General features: G+C 47.6%; 1 protein-coding gene across 1 annotated transcript in view; it reads right to left on the reverse strand.

The window, feature by feature from the left end:
* The window catches only part of C1QL1 (complement C1q like 1), a 47,124-nt gene extending 33,400 nt beyond the window's left edge, over nucleotides 1-13,724 (reverse strand). Inside the window, exon 1 of the mRNA XM_080977083.1 lies at nucleotides 13,019-13,724. Coding sequence (XP_080833209.1) covers nucleotides 13,019-13,627 — 609 coding nt within the window. The 5' untranslated portion in view covers nucleotides 13,628-13,724. The remainder of the gene's footprint in view (nucleotides 1-13,018) is intronic.
* Between the last annotated feature and the right edge of the window lie 3,152 nt (nucleotides 13,725-16,876).

The raw sequence follows: 16,876 nt of genomic DNA on the forward strand, positions 1-16,876 counted from the left end.
CATATGTACCTACCCGGACTCTGAGATCATCTCGTGAGGCCCTTCTTTGTGATCCCCCTCCACAAGAGGTCCAGAGGGTGGCAACATGAGAACGGGGCCTTTTCTGCAGTGGCTCCCCCTTTATGGAATGATCTCCCCAGGGAAGCTCGCCTGGCACCTTCATTATGCACCTTTAGGCACCAGGTAAAAATGTTCCTCTTTAACCAGGCTGACTGACATCTGATACCCTTTTTAAAATGTGTTGTTGGAAGGGGGTTATGGGTTTGTTTTTGTTTCGATTATGTATTTCGTGTTTCTTTCTCATACTTCCCCCCCCCCATTTTTTTACTGGTTTTCACACTTATCACATAAAAAAGATACAAAAGAAAAGAAAAACATTACAATACATAAAAACAAACAAAAAAACACATAAAAAAGAATTATTACTTCCAAATCCTAATTTCATTACATTGATAACTGACTTCCTCGAATCCCCTCTAACTGAATTTCATTATATCACCTGTTTAGCAGTTCTCCAAATTCATATTTCTAATAATATTAACTTCTTTCTTTCTCGTCCTTTAAAAGTTGTGAACCACCCTGAGATCTACGGATAAAGGGCGGTATACAAATATAAGAAATACAGTGGACGCTCGGGTTGCGAATGTGATCCATGTGGGAGGCACGTTCGCAACCCGCAGCATTTGCAACCCAAAGCGCCGCATCTGCGCATGCGCAGGTCACAATTCGGCACTTCTGCGCATGCACAAAGCATAATTCAGTGGTTTTGCGCATGCGCGAGCGCCGAAACCCAGAAGTAACCTGTTCCAGTACTTTCGGGTTTGGCATGGTACGCAACCCGAAAACGCGCAACCTGAAGCGTCTGTAACCCGAGGTATGACTGTAATCATAATAATGATAGCAACACCACCTGCCATCTCTGGAGTTACCAACTTTTTTTTAATCAACCCCATCTCTTGTGCAACACGCAATGGCAAATGGTCAGCCTTAACTCTATGCCAGGTATGGAGACCCTTTGGCTATCCATAGTTGGCTGAGCTACAACTCCCATCAGCTCTGGCCATGCTTGCAGGGGCTGATGGGAGTTGTAGTTCTGCCACATCTGGAGTCCCAAAGGCCCCCCGAACCTGTTTTATACCATGAAAAATGTCCCTTCTCAATTCAAGCAGATCAAAGTGGTTGCTAAAAGCTCAGGAGCTGCCAAGGGACCTTTTTTTAAAAAAAACTCTGATCTGTAGGTAATAGCTATCCCCACACTCATCAGGTTTCCACATTAGATAGTTTGGCTTTCTATCTAGGCAGCCGTCATTTTTCCTTGCTCTCTCGGTTTTCCAGGTTCATCAGGCTGACTCCTTCTGATCTGTGCACTCTGCAACACGGTTAAAGCTCCTTTTCGTCCTGTTCCAAGTGACACAGCTCACACAACCAAGGGGAACGATACAAAATGCCCGAAAATGATTATTTCATCGGGGCGAAACATGACAGTATAATTGCTCTCGAATCAGCTTCAGCCCAGATCAGTTTTGTAGTTTCTGTGTGTTTACCGGCTTTGGTGGATGAAATAATTAGACCCAATTGCTGCAATTGAGAAGCAATCTATATGGTCGGTGCGGCAAGGTAGGAATCGCATAGGACAGCTTTCTCCTTTGGATTGCTTCATCCACAGAAAACTACCGTGACAGGTCTATCCCAGAGCTGTCCCTGTTTTTCTATATGCAGGAAAGTGTGTTTATGTATGTGTTGTATTCAGACATCTGCAGAATGAACTAGTACAGTCCCAAGAGGGCTGTATTTTCTTGGTGTTGAGATCTGACTGTCTGAAGCATCTGCTCATTTATGCAGAGAAGTTGGTCCAATAATAGCAAGAGATTTTGTTCTGTGGGTCCCAGGCAGCAAACCCCTTTATATTAAACCTACTTTTATGATGAACTGAGTTCTGAAAACATTCTTATTACCCTCCCGTAGATAGAGACTGCAATGGGCACTAAAACGTCTTTAAAAACACACACAACCTATTCACTGCTTCTTTGCCATCAAAACAACTTTTGTTTCCAACAGCTTCAGCTTAAAACCAAAGGAATTATTGTATGATGTCTTGGGGGTGGCAAGGTGGGACAACAAGAGGCAGGGTTGCCAACTGATGGGGAGGAAATGCCTGGGTGTGATTTCGCAGCATGGAGATCAGTATTATCACCTGCTGATTTCTAGACATATCTGCTGCTACTGAAGATACACCTACAGAAACAAATTCAGAAGTTGGCAACCCTTAACAGAGGAGGCAAAGTCATTAGAGCTTAAGCTGTATCTAGGCTTTGTAAAATGTGAATGCTTGCTGAAATGTATAGATACTTTTTAGCCAAGGAAGCTAGTTAAATGGTTCAGGAAATGACCAGGAAATCCTAGGTTCAGTGCTATGATTGCCAGCTGACCAAAAAAAATTAGTTTAGGGTGTTCTTATGCCTTTAACGGGATGCGGGTTGCACTGTGGGTTAAACCACAGAGCCTAGGACTTGCCAATCAGAAGGTCGGCGGTTCGAATCCCCGCGACGGGGTGAGCTCCCGTTGCTCGGTCCCAGCTCCTGCCAACCTAGCAGTTCGAAAGCACGTCAAAGTGCAAGTAGATAAATAGATACCGCTCTGGCAGGAAGCTAAACGGCGTTTCCGTGCACTGCTTTGGTTCGCCAGAAGTGGCTTAGTCATGCTGGCCACATGACTCAGAAGCTGTCTGCAGACAAACGTCGGCTCCCTCGGCCAATAAAGTGAGATGAGCGCCACAACCCCAGAGTCGGCCATGACTGGACCTAATGGTCAGGGGTCCCTTTACCTTTATGCCTTTAACAGGAGTTTGGGTGGCAGCCAAAAGCTGGTTTTTTTAATGTATATATAAAGCATGACACCTGCTGATGTCCAAGCCGTGAGTTCCTGTTAGAGGCAGAGCCATAAACTAAACCAGTAATCATAATATCTTTGAGCCCCACCTCCCGAGATGAAAAACGCTTGGCCTACCTTACTAGGTTGTTGTAAGCATTCCTGTGACGTCAGTAGTTTTAAGCACACTGAGCAACAACCGGAGGAAATGCTACGCAGACGACTATTTATTTTGCACCCACAAGAACTCGCCTTCCTACCATTCCTAGCTACGCATCTTGTTCACGAGGCTGCTGCCGAGAAGAGTTGCCAGATTTTGAACCAGGTCCTGTGCCTATGCTTTTCGAAAGCAGCTCAATCTGTTTGTATTAGCAGGTGACTATGCTACTATGCGGGACGCAGGTGGCGCCGTGGGTAAAACCTCAGCGCCTAGGACTTGCCGATCGCATGGTCGGCGGTTCGAATCCCCGCGGCGGGATGAGCTCCCGCCGTTCAGTCCCAGCTCCTGCCCACCTAGCAGTTCAAAAGCACCCTTAAGTGCAAGTAGATAAATAGGTACCGCTTTATAGCGGGAAGGTAAACGGCGTTTCTGTGTGCTGCGCTGGTGCTGGCTCGCCAGAGCAGCTTCGTCACGCTGGCCACGTGACCCGGAAGTGTCTGTGGACAGCGCTGGCTCCCGGCCTCTAGAGTGAGATGAGCGCACAACCCTAGAGTCTGTCAAGACTGGCCTGTACAGGCAGGGGTACCTTTACCTTTTTACTATGCTACTATGCTAATTCTTGATGCCGAAGAATTGATGCTTTTGAATTATGGTGCTGGAGGAGACTCTTGAGAGTCCCATGGAATGCAAGAAGATCAAACCTCTCCATTCTTAAGGAAATCAGCCCTGAGTGCTCTCTGGAAGGACAGATCCTGAAGCTGAGGCTCCAATACTTTGGCCACCTCATGAGAAGAGAAGACTCCCTGGAAAAGACCCTGGGGTTGGGAAAGATGGAGGGCACAAGGAGAAGGGGACAACAGAGGATGAGATGGTTGGACAGTGTTCTCGAAGCTACCAGCACGAGTTTGACCAAACTGCAGGAGGCAGTGGAAGACAGGAGTGCCTGGCATGCTCTGGTCCATGTGGTCATGAAGAGTCGGACACGACTAAACAACTAAACAACAACATGCTGATCTCTGTACCAGCGAAAAGCCTCGGTTTCCGAGTTCTGCACATTAAGCAGCTCTTAAAGGGTGCAAGAGTAAGCCAGACCGGGTCACTATTTCCAGTTAGTTGGCAACCCTGTTGCCAAGACCTTAAGGAGATGGAGGAGTGTCTCCTGCCCTTGTCTCCTGGAACGGTCTCTGTTTGCATCCCAAGCACCAGGGATCTGCTTGGGAAAATATATTGTCATCTGAGGAGTTAGCCGAAAGCTGTTTAGCTCTCCTGACCCAAGAAACCCCAGGCAGAGACCTGGGAGGTGGAAGGGAAGGTTTCTACAGCAAATGGTTCTTCTGCCCTATAGGCAGCGACTGCCGGGTTTTCCTTTTGCCTTCTGGGGTGCACAACTGAGCCTTCCAAATGCAAATAGACGAGGGGGAAATTGAGAAGAGAGGGAGGAGAAAAATACATTTGCTGATTGGGAAGTTATTAAATATTTAAAGTCACAGAGCCCGCCGGCCTTTTAGACTTTCCATATCTACAAAATGACTCATATATATATATATATAGACAGAGAGAGAGAGAGATGCTTAACTACCCTCCCCATCTCTCTCTAGTGCTTGACACTGAGAAAAAAATCAGGTGTGACATTCAAGGTGTGACAGAGCATCCCCATTAAAAGTTGAGAATCTGTGCTTTAAAATCACATGCTGTTTTCTTTCCTTGATTATTTCTTTCTCTCTTTTTCCTCCAAGAGAAGGGGGTGGGTTTTGGTGACACTGTGCATTGTGGAGGGGAGTAAAAAAGGTAATAAGACTATTCTCAAAGAGCATCTTTTGCAACACAGCATCAACAGGTATTGCAGCATCTCCCAAGGTGAGACTGATGATAAAACAGGTAGGAGAGTATGGAGAAAGACTCTGCCCCTTCTGCCCCCCCAAAGGAAAACTCCCCTATCCTCATCTTTTTGTTCTTATTTCCCAGTTATATACCTGATTATGACCTTCACTCCTCCAGTTCTGCCACCCTCAAACATTCAAGGTCTCTTCCCTCCCTAATTGACAACATTATTATTATTATTATTATTATTATTATTATTATTCGTATTCCGCCCTATACCCGCAAGTCTTGGGGCGGTTCACAAGTTAAAATCACAATATAAAAACGTAAAATACATAATAAAAATGAAAACAAAAACAGCCTCATAATCCCCCTCTCTTTATGCTGTTTCCACCTTATGTCTGGAACGTCTAGACATACCTTTGATTACCTTAAAAGGGCATTCAACACATTTATGGGGGATAAAGCTATCAATGGCTGCTAACTATGATGACCATATACTATTATATAACGTATGGGGGACAAACAGCAGGAGCGGACTTTGGTCATATGGCACTCTGAGAAAGGACAAAATTTAGGCAAATTTAGACTTTACAGAGAGCCGCCCGCCTGTATGTTAGCTATTGTGTATTATTTCCCTTCAAAATATGGTAGGCCAGCCCTTCTGAGTATGTGGGAAGGGACTTTATGCTACAATTCCCAGAGCTTCCTGGGAGAAAGGATTGACCGTCAGGCCGGCCCTCCCATGAGGCGGATTGAATCGGTCACCTTGGGCGGCGGAATCCCATGAGACATCAACCCCTAACAGGGTTGTGCAACTGTGGCTTCTGGCGAGATCTCGTGAGATCTCTCCTGAAGCCACTGCCACCTGACCCTGGTATTCTAAAGCATGGGTAGGCAAACTAAGGCCCGGGGGCCGGATCTGGCCCAATCGCCTTCTAAATCCGGCCCACGGACGGTCCTGGAATCAGCATGTTTTCACATGAGTAGAATGTGTCCTTTTATTTAAAGTGCATCTCTCGGTTATTTGTGGGGCATAGGAACTCGTTCACTTTTTTTTCCAAAATATAGTCTGGACCCCCACAAGGTCTTAGGGACAGTGGACTGGCCCCCTGCTGAAAAAGTTTGCTGACCCCTGGGAGTATTCGTTCTCACAGTGAGTAGTTCTCAGAGTGGCCTAACAGATGCCCGTAGGAAGTGAGACGTCAGTGACACAAGAGAGCTTTGCTCACCTGTGATTCCCAGAATCCTCTGCTACACAGGAGCCTGCAGCCGACCCTCACTATCCCTGACCACTGAATACTTTGCTGGCTGGAGCTCATGGGAAATGTCCGACAACATCTAGGGGGCCACAGGTGCCCTCCCCCCACCAGATCTGGCACCATGGCTCCATGGCTGACACACAGGGTTTCCTTGTAGGCTGAGGCAACGTCTAAAGGATTCCGTAAACTTTAAAACCCCTGCCTTATCTTACCTCCTGACTTTTCCCTTAAGGTAAAGGGATTAGGTCCAGTCGTGGCCGACTCTGGGGTTGCGGCGCTCATCTCGCTTTATTGGCCGAGGGAGCCGGCGTACAGCTTCCGGGTCATGTGGCCAGCATGACTAAGCCGCTTCTGGCGAACCAGAGCAGCGCACGGAAACGCCGTTTACCTTCCCGCCGCAGCGGTACCTATTTATCTACTTGCACCAGCGTGCTTTCAAACTGCTAGGTTGGCAGGAGCAGGGACCGAGCAACGGGAGCTCACTCCATCACAGGGATTCGAACCGCCGACCTTCTGATCGGCAAGTCCTAGGCTCTGTGGTTTAACCCACAGTGCCACCCCTGCTTGAAATGCTACCTTTTCTGTGTATGCAAGGGAAATGAATAGGGAAATGAGCGAGTGCCATGCACAAAGAAGCCTTCGCGCATCTTTTGTTGCTTACGTTCCTGGAGCATGCGATTCAATTGCCTCACTGTAGATGCTGGGATATGAGGTCTAAACCTCTGTTTATGGGGAACAAACCCAGCGAGAAGGCAAAGAACCCTCATAAATCCTGGAAAATTCCTTGGGCCTTAAATTTGGGCACAAAAACCTGTTTTGAATGCTAGGGCTCAGAAGATGCAACGCCATAGTGAGGAGAGTGCTCTGAGCATGTGAAGAGTGCATATTTTTCATCGCTTTCCCTAACACTTCTAGGACTGGAGATCATTTTCCCCACAGGCTTGAACCTCTGGTTCCTCTTACTGCTGAAGCCTTGGCTGTGCACACCCCATACATGTAAAGCACATGACGCCCCACAAAGAATATTGGGAACTACAGTTTCCACCACCCCAGTGCTTAGCTTATTTTTGTTAGTTGTTATTTTGTTCATACTGATTATAAATGTCGTTACTGTGAATCATATAACACAGCTTTTTCTGTAATTGTGATGTTTAGCTTACATTTCAGCTGCTGTTTCGTGAACAGGGTTTTAGGGATTGCAATTGTTTCGTTGACGATTTGCTAGTTATTTTATATCAGCTATGCTGTGTTGGTGATGTTCTATTACATGCTTTGCTATGTTCATATCACTTATTGCTTGCAAGCTGCTTCGAGATTCCTCTGAGTGAAAAGCAGAACAGAAATACAAGGAATCAAATCTGAATCTCAGGTCATGGGTTCGACTCCCATGTTGGGCAAAAGATTCCTACATTGCAGGGGGCGGGATTAGATGACCCCCGGGGTCCCTTCCAATGCTACAATTCTACGAAATCCACTCAAATCACCCTTCACAAACTACAGTTCCCGAGATTCTTCAGAGAAAGCCACATGCGTTAAATACGGCGCACACACAGCCTTACGCATACGCAGCTGCCCTTCTGGAAACAAATCAGCAATGGATAGTTAAAAGGCCCCTTGAAACGAGACAGAACATCTCAGAGAACACCCTAGCGGAAAAACTCTTAAAAGTTCGCATGGCTGCCTTTTAACAAGACCCCACTGGGCAGGGAGCAGCCAAGATGGAGCCTTCTCTTCTCCCTGCCTTGTCACCTTGACATAAGAAGGATACACAGTGGTACCTCAGGTTAAGAACTTAATTCGTTCTGGAGGTCCATTCTTAACCTGAAACTGTTCTTAACCTGAGGTACCACTTTAGCTAATGGGGCCTGCCGCTGCTGCTGCGCGATTTCTGTTTTCATCCTGAAGCAAAGTTCTTAACCCGAGGTACTATTTCTGGGTTAGCGGAGTCTGTAACCTGAAGTGTTTGTAACCTGAAGCGTCAGTAACCCGAGGTACCACTGTATTGAATAGCACTGTATGGAGAACCATGACGTCCGGGGGTTGGGCTTAATAATAATAATAATAATAATAATAATAATAATAATTTATTTATACCCCACCCATTTGGCTGGGCTACCCAGCCACTCTGGGCGGCTTCCAACAAAATATGAAAATACCGTAATATATCAAACATTACTCTAGGGGTCCCTTTACAAATCTATTCTATTCAGCGGCCTGAAAGGGAGCCAGCCACACCCGTCTGGTACTGCCATCGGGTTGCCAGTGGCGACAAGCCACCCACAAGTTTTAGGGCGGCCTGGGACAGCTCCTTCAATAGATCGAGCATGAGGCTTTGTCATCTCAGGGCTGTGGGTTCAAAAGATCATTGAACTGCAGCGGGTTGAACTGGATGACCCTCAAAGTGGTTCCTTCCAACTATGTGATTCCGTGAAGTTTTATGGCCACCTGTGCTCACAAAATTCATATCCAAGGTTGAGAAGGGTAGAGCTTCTAAATCTCAGCTTTGACACCTTTTGCTTCGGACCTGCAGGAACTTTTCACAGCATCTGGACCTGTCTAGGCATGGGAGCAGCCGGATGATAGCATAAGAAGGCCTTGGAGCCAAATGTCCTGTTTCAATGTAGACGCCCGAGTCCACCAGCAGGGCCAGAGGGGCAAGAGTCCTCTCCTGCGCTTTCCCCCCAGCAACTGGTATTTACAGGTATTTAGGTTCCAGGTTCAATTCCTGACATCTCCCAATGATATTTGGAAAGACACTGCCAATCAGTGCGGCCCTTACTGAGCTTGGTGAAGCAATGATTTGACTCTGTGTAAGGCACCCTTTTAATGAGGGTGAAAGAGGAGAGCGCAAAATATGGTTTGAAGCTCAACATCAAAAAAATGAAGATCATGGCCACTGGGCCCATCACCTCCTGGCAAATAGAAGGGGAAGAAATGGAGGCAGCGAGAGATTTTACTTTCTTGGGCTCCATGATCACTGCAGATGGTGACAGCAGCCACGAAATTAAAAGACGCCTGCTTCTTGGGAGAAAAGCAATGACAAACCTAGATAGCATCTTAAAAAGCAGAGACATCACCTTGCCAACAAAGGTCCGTATAGTTAAAGCTATGGTTTTCCCAGTAGTGATGTATGGAAGTGAGAGATGGACCATAAAGAAGGCTGATCGCCAAAGAATTGATGCTTTTGAATTATGGTGCTGGAGGAGACTCTTGAGAGTCCCATGGACTGCAAGAAGATCAAATCTATCCATTCTGAAGGAAATCAGCCCTGAGTGCTCACTGGAAGGACAGATCCTGAAGCTGAGACTCCCAAGACTTTGGCTACCTCATGAGAAGAGAAGACTCCCTGGAAAAGACCCTGATGTTGGGAAAGATGGAGGGCACAAGGAGAAGGGGACGACAGAGGACGAGATGGTTGGATAATGTTCTCAGCTACCAGCATGAGTTTGACCAAACTGTGGGAGGCAGTGGAAGACAGGAGTGCCTGGCATGCTCTGGTCCATGGGGTCACAAAGAGTCGGACACGACTAAACGACTAAGCAACAACAAAGGCAGCCCTCTCTATGTTCCTATGACAACAGCCTCTCCCATTTGTGTGACATTGTGTGTGTGTTTGGGTTGTGATTACTCAGCAGCATGAGAACTGTACTTGACACATGTTCAGAGGCACTGTATCATTCGCTTAGTCCAGGGCTGAGCATTGACGTTATTGAAGGTTCGAGATCCGAGACGGGGCAAGGTGTCTTTCTTTCCTAGTGCGTGCCTTAATATAAAACGTCGCTGTGTGTGTATAGTTAAGTTTGGTTCTACATTACATACTCCTCTTGTGGGAGAGGAAAGAATTCGCAAACAATTTTGGGCAATTTGGCACATTTATCTAAGTGGAATACCAGCATCATTTTGGGAGGCCAAAGCAGCAAGTATCATGAACTGACTGAATATTAGACCCGCCCCCCCCCCCTGAATATTGCACCTTGTGTGTTTTAACTCTGATTTTATTTTTTTTCTGGAAACTATCAAATTTTCAAGCTGTATATATAAGACTATCGCTAACATTTGGCCTGAAGAAACTCCTCCCGATCTGTCCCCCCTGTGGAAACTTGAAAAGATGAATAAATAGCAGCAAAGATATTTATCCAAAAATTTGGATAAATATGGATATATTTGTGTGTACCGCACATAGCTGCCTTAAAAGCAGCTGCTACTCATCCCTATTGTATTCTTATTTATCCAAATAAATAAATATGGACAAATAAGAATAAAATAGGGATAAGTAGCCGCTGCTTTTAAGGCAGCTATGCGCGGCACACACAAATATATACTCAAGATTGTATAGCAGATTAGTTACCCTTCGTAGCTCACAATCAAGATGGCAAAAGGGGAATTTTCTCCACCTTTTCAATGCATACCTACGGGCGAAGTGGTGTCTCAAACTCCAGCTCCAACTAGCAATTGTGAGCACACAACTAAGGTCTGTGGCCCTTTCTTCTGGATTAATTTGGGAGGTTTTAAATTTTATTTTCAGAGTACAAAGGTGGGCTTTTGTGTATGTGGTGGCATCCCTGTTTTTTTGGTTTTTTTTAAAAGCACTGCTGAGTGATTACTGAGGGGAGGAGGCATATGAACAAAAAGAGACAGAGATGGATCTGTAACTGGATGCAACATGAAAAGCAGTTTCTGCGGAGGCCGGGCTTAATTATGAAATTCAATTAGAAAGCTTCAAGAATCCTTCCCTGCTCTCCCTCTGGCAGGATTAACTAGTGCTATCACAAAAGGGATGGTTTGATTAAGAAGGAGCTGATGAGAGAGGCGGGGGTGGGGCGGGACCAGCCCAATCTGCATTTTACTTTCCATCATCTTAAGTCAAAGTTAAGTGTATGCATATATTAAAAAAAATAAAAATAAAAAAATCTGTACAACCCAGACTCCCTTCAAAATATCCTAGGAAGTAGGGGAAGACTTCCAAATATCCCCAAAGGATTCTCTCTCTCTCTAAAAAAAAAAAAATTAATCACAAGGGACACATATCAACTGATTCCTGAGCTTTATGTCCCAAGCTACATTCATCTTCCTCTTTTAAAATTAAAGAGACATACGTATCAAATATTAAGAACGAAATGCAGTGAGTTCCCAGGGTCAGTAAGGGAGGAAATTCTTTCTAAGGGATTTCTTCTTTGCTCAGTGAAATTGACTGAAGCTGCAACTCGGGGTGGGGGGGGGGGGGTAGTGTCTCTTTGATCTCTGTGGGATTTCTGCCTGAGTAGGAATGCACAGGATCCCGCTATGATCCAGTGCACACTTGCCTGGGAGTTAAGATCCGGGTGAGCCTTACTTCTGAGTAAGCATCAGTTCTGCCTCCCAGGAAGCTTCAGGAAGAGCCGGGAGTCCTATAGGAGAGTTGAAGGGTTCTTGACAATGACCTCTTTCCTTTCCTCTCCCTCTCCTCCCATCCCTCTTATTTGCAGATTATTGGGGGGGGGGGGGTGTAAGAGGAATCTTCCTTAAAGGAAGAATTTCCAGAGGGCAGGAGTCCTTAGTCTGTCGCAGCACAGCCAAGGAAGAATCTTGTGGCACCTGAAAGACTTAACCAATTATTCAGTGGCATAAGATTTCCCGATCTAGAGTTCGCAGACTTTTCAGATGAGTTTTTTTTTTTGGGGGGGGGGGGGACGGACGACGACGTAAGGAAGGAAACCGAGCCACAAACTGCTGCTTAAATATTGAAGGATGAAAATTATCTATATCTGTGCATTAGAGGCTGGGGTGGGGGGGAGTGGCAAGATGCTCTGGGGTACCATTCTTCCCTGAGAAGAGGAGCTGGGAAGCGTTTGGAGAGGGTGGGTAAGGATGTGTATCACGGACCACCCCTCCTTAACTTAATCGGAGTGCGGTGGCATTTTTGAAAAAGCACCCCCCCCCCATGAAAGTGCAGTTATCTCAGAAGGTCTGTAAGCCTATAGGAAACATCCCCTCCACAGCTGGGATTGCTAGTGAACAAACAACACAATCCTATGCATCTACTCAAGAGCACGTCACATGAGACTCTTAATCTTAGGGTTGTGGGTTCGAGTCCTGCATTGCAGGGGGTTGACCCTCAGGGTCCCTGCCACCACACTGCAGGTCTATGATTCTATAACTCCCATTTGTGTGTGTGTGTGTGTGTGTGTGTGTGTGTGTATAGATAGCTAGATATTAGACTTCTACAAAACATTGAAATGGATATGGACAACACACTATTCCAAACTCTGGGAAAAGTGGACTGCTCCTTTCCTCATCACATATGCACACCTGGATAAGTTAAGGGTACCTTGCAGGTTTCCTAGCATACAAAGGGTTATCTTAGCAAGTGAAGGGCAAACGAAAAGAAGCATATTAAAAATAAAATAAAATAAGTGTAACTGAATTAACTTTTTGGTCTCGAAGCACTCGGCTCTTTATTGAACCACTCCATGTCCCTGATTATTTATATTATCTGATCAGCTGAATACCTGAAGAATGACGGGATCGAGTTACAAGAAAGGAGATTCAGACTTAGCCCCGGGAAGAACTTTCTGACACCCTTCAACAGTGCGCCAGACTCCCAACAAGAGGTGGGTTTTCATAGATGATATAGTTGGCATCCCTGCATTGTAGGGGGTTGGGCTGGATGACCCAACTCTACAATCCTAGCATTAAGTTTTGGGAAGGGGCTCGAAAGATTCTGAGCCATCTTCCGACGCAGAACTGAGCCACGGTTGGTGCTGATATTTTGGGGGCTTTTGAGTAGACAGTCCAATTTCATTTCTACAAGCATAATCTGCGGAGGGGCGTCTTCTTGCCCTAAAACACTGCGTAATGTGGGAGCGCATGATTCTTCCCTCCACCCCCATCAGGACCCCGAAGAGAGACCCCCAGCCCTCTTCCCTACCTGTCCGTTCTTGCACAGGTCCGCCCACATGCTGGTGCCGTCGCCTCCGCGCATCAGGACGTGGTAGGTGAAGAAATAGGTGCCGGGGATGTTGCACGTGAACTTGCCCGTGGTGGCCTCGTAGTTGTTGCCCAGGTTGGTCACCACGTCGTCGAATTTAAGGATCTCGTAGCCCTCGTGCGGGTTCTTGAGGCCTGCGTAAAAAGCCACGCGGGGCACCGTGGTGTAGGTGGCCGTGCTGATGGCCCCGTTGCCCAGGCCCGGCCCGGGCAAGCCAGGGGGGCCCGGTTTCCCGGGGTCTCCTTTCTCCCCCGGGGGCCCCATGGCCCCCGGTGGGCCCGGTTCACCCGGAGGCCCCGGCGGCCCGGGTTTTCCCGGCCTCCCGGGCTTGCCTTGCGGCCCTTGCACCAGCGTGGAGGGCGCGGGGAGCCCGGCGTGGCCGCTGCTGGCGAGGGTCTCTCCCGCCTCGGTCCGGATGGCGCTGGCGCTAGTGGTCTTGGCCAAGTAGGGGTCGCAGACCATGCGGCACGTGCCCAGCATCTCGTAGTGCCCGTCGATGCCCACCGAATTGACCAGCACCGGGATGAGGACCACCAAGATCAGGATCATCACCACCCCGATGGCCGCGGCCACCAAAGTTTTGCGCCCGAGGCTCAGCCGCTGCAAGGGCTGGACGCGCTGCCTCCCCGGGGTAGAAATGGTGACGGGTGGGCCGGGCGACCTGGCGAGGAGAAATAAAGGGTGATAATTTGGGGGAACCGAAACAAAACAACCACAGACGAGGTGGAAGGAGGGGCGAGGAAGCAGCAGCAGAAGAAGAAGAAGCAAGAAGAAGAAACTTGAAAAGAAGCAGAGGATCCCCCTTTAGGTGGAGAGGAGAAAAGAGGAGCGCGCGAGCGCGCGTAAAAAACCGAGGCAGTCCTTGTTCCCGGTCTTCTTAAATATCACCCTTAAGACGGGATGCTCTGGGGTGGCCTTTTAATGCTCCACATGGAAAAGGGGTTTTCTTCTTTTCGGGGGAAGAGGAGAAAGAGAGAGAGAGAAAGAAAGAAAAACCCCGAGAGGGAAGAAAACAGCAGAACAGAAAGGAGAGGGAAAAAAGAGAGAGATGTCTTTTTTCCCCAGCTCCTCTCTCTCTCTGCTCAATACATCTTAGTAAGATGCTATCATTGATTTGTCTCTCTCTCTTCTCTCCCCGCTTCCCTCCCCTCCTCACTCCATCCTCCTCCACCCCCTTGGAGGGGGGAGGAGAGAAAGGGAACGCGAGATGATAGGGCTGAAAGGGAGACGCAAGAGGCATTTGGGGGAAGAGTTTGCGCCCCACCCCACATCCTCCCCACCTTTAAGGCCGAGGAAGGGACGCTGGAGCGGGGAAAGTTAAGACAGGAGTCCCTGGGCAGGAGGTCGCCTCCCTTGTTATTGTTATATTTGATTCTGCTGGTTGCTATGTTCAGCACCCACTTGAAGTCGAGGGGAGTGTATCTCCAGGGGCTAGAGGGACTTTGGTGATGTTGCTTCGTCAGCAGCTGTTGCCTGGAGAGAGACGCACCAAAATAAGGAGGGAGAGCCCAAAGTATTGACGCGAGTGGGATATCTTGCGAGCCTTTCCAGTGTTTGGGCATTTTTTTAAGACCCGAAAGGTTGGGATGGGGGTGTTGGTTGATGGGAAGAGCCTTTCCCGATCCCAAATTTCAGGGAAGGTCACCTTCGTCAAGGAAGGAGTAGTTAGGCTGGGTTCTTGCGGAAAGGCTGCGGCTGGATCAAAGCGAGGGTAACCTTCACAAGCCCACAGACGATATTCCGAAGGTTTGCTTATCAGAGCGCCTCAAAATGTTTGTGTATGAATACGTGTGGATTCACGATACACACACATCATTGCCCCGAGGGAAAAAAGTTAAACCCTACTGCATACACACAATACCTTTAAAGCACACTTAAATCACGTACTTGCCCAAGAATCCTGGAATCTGTCGTTTACCTCTCAGAGCTACAGTTCCCAGCAATCTTAACAAACTAGAGTTCCCACAGCAGAATGTACTTTGAATATATGGTGCGTACACAGCCTCACATGCACACATTTTTCAAAGGATTTTTTTTTTAATTTTACCGTGCTCAAGGCAGCCTGGACACCCCATTTCACTTTCCCTTGACACCTTCACCCTAATCACACAGTTTGTTGCAGCCCAGGAGAAGGCATTTTGCACATGCTTAGGTGCCCTTGGGCAGGGACGCAGGTGGCACTGTGGGTTAAACCACAGAGCCTAGGACTTGTCGATCAGAAGATGGCGGTTCAAATCCCCGCGACAGGGAGAGCTCCCGTTGCTCGGTCCCTGCTCCTGCCAACCTAGCAGTTCGAAAGCACCTCAAAGTGCAAGTAGATAAAAAGGTACCGCTCTGGCGGGAAGGTAAACGGCGTTTCTGTGCGCTGCTCTGGTTTGCCAGAAGCGGCTTAGTCATGCTGGCCACATGACCCGGAAGCTGTACGCCGGCTTCCTCAGCCAATAAAGCAAGATGAACGCCGCAACCCCAGAGTCGGTCACGACTGGACCTAATGATCAGGGGTCCCTTTACCTTTACCTTTATGTGCCCTTGATGTTATTTGAAAGTTCACAGGGCTGAGCCTTTCTGCCCAAATATATTTAGGGAAATACGGCATGACCTTCCCCACCCCCACCCCCCAAAAGGAAAGGCATGGACAAGATGTGGATAATCCACACTTTTGAGGTCTTTTCATAGGCAGAGGCTCTGGAGCAGGCACAGGCAAACTCCGGCCCTCCAGGTGTTTGGGACTACAATTCCCATCATCCCTAGCTAACAGGACCAGGGGTCCGGGATGATGGGATTTGTAGCCCCAAACATCTGGAGGGCCAGAGTTTGGTTATGCCTGCAGTCTGGAGCAAGGATGGAGAAGCTGTGGTCATCCAGATGGGGTTGGACTCCAATTCCCATCAGCCTTTGCTAGAGGGGCCAAAGGATGATGGAAGTCAAAGTCCAGCAACGTCTTGAGGGCCACAGTTTCCCTAAAGTGCAGGGAGCTCAGTTCCACAGAATAAAAGAACATCTGCTGAGACTTTAACACAAGAAATAATTGTTGTTGGGTGTTTACCTCTGTCACCTTTGTTTTCCAGGTTGGAACATCCATGGTTATTGTATTGTATGAACCCACAGATAGGGAAAGGCAGATAATACTCATTTTTTCAAGGTGCTGAGGCATAATATCTTCTTACTTTCCAAGGCATTGATTAGTTATTTGAGTAGGTTCAGGGCAACCTATGGAAGTCCATGCCACTGGATGCTTGGGTAGCTGTTTGCTTAGAAGTCTTCTTCTTCTTCTTCTTTTTAAAGGAGCTGACAAGATTATGAAGGATAAGATAGTCCATGACTGTTCTTAGCCTCAACAGCTAAAAAGAACCTCTGTGTTCAGAAACGGATCTGTGATGGTCAGGGAATTTGGACAGTCAAGAGATAACATCCTGCTTCTGAGTTTTCCAGGGACGTCTGCCTTTGTTGAAGACAGTGTGCTGCAGCAGCTGGAACTTTTGCCTGATCAAGCAAGACCATTCTTAAATATATTTGGGAGACAGGGAACAGCTATGAAAAGGTTACTTTTTCCCTTACAGAAGGCCTCTATATTTTAATAGTGAGATAAATATATTCTTGGATTGCAGGGGGTTGGACTAGATGACCCACAAGGTCCCTTCCAGCTCTACAATTCTATGATATACCAACTATCTTAGACCCTGTGATCAGCAGGTGAAGCCTTGTTGGTGCTGCCACCGCTGGGAGCTGCCCCAGGACAGGGGCTTTTCGGTAGTGGCTCCCTGATTGCGAAATGTCCTCCCTAGTGGGGCGTGCCTG

This window comes from Podarcis pityusensis, assembly GCF_964106645.2.
Source record: "Podarcis pityusensis genome assembly, chromosome: 13".
Lineage (NCBI taxonomy): Eukaryota > Metazoa > Chordata > Lepidosauria > Squamata > Lacertidae > Podarcis > Podarcis pityusensis.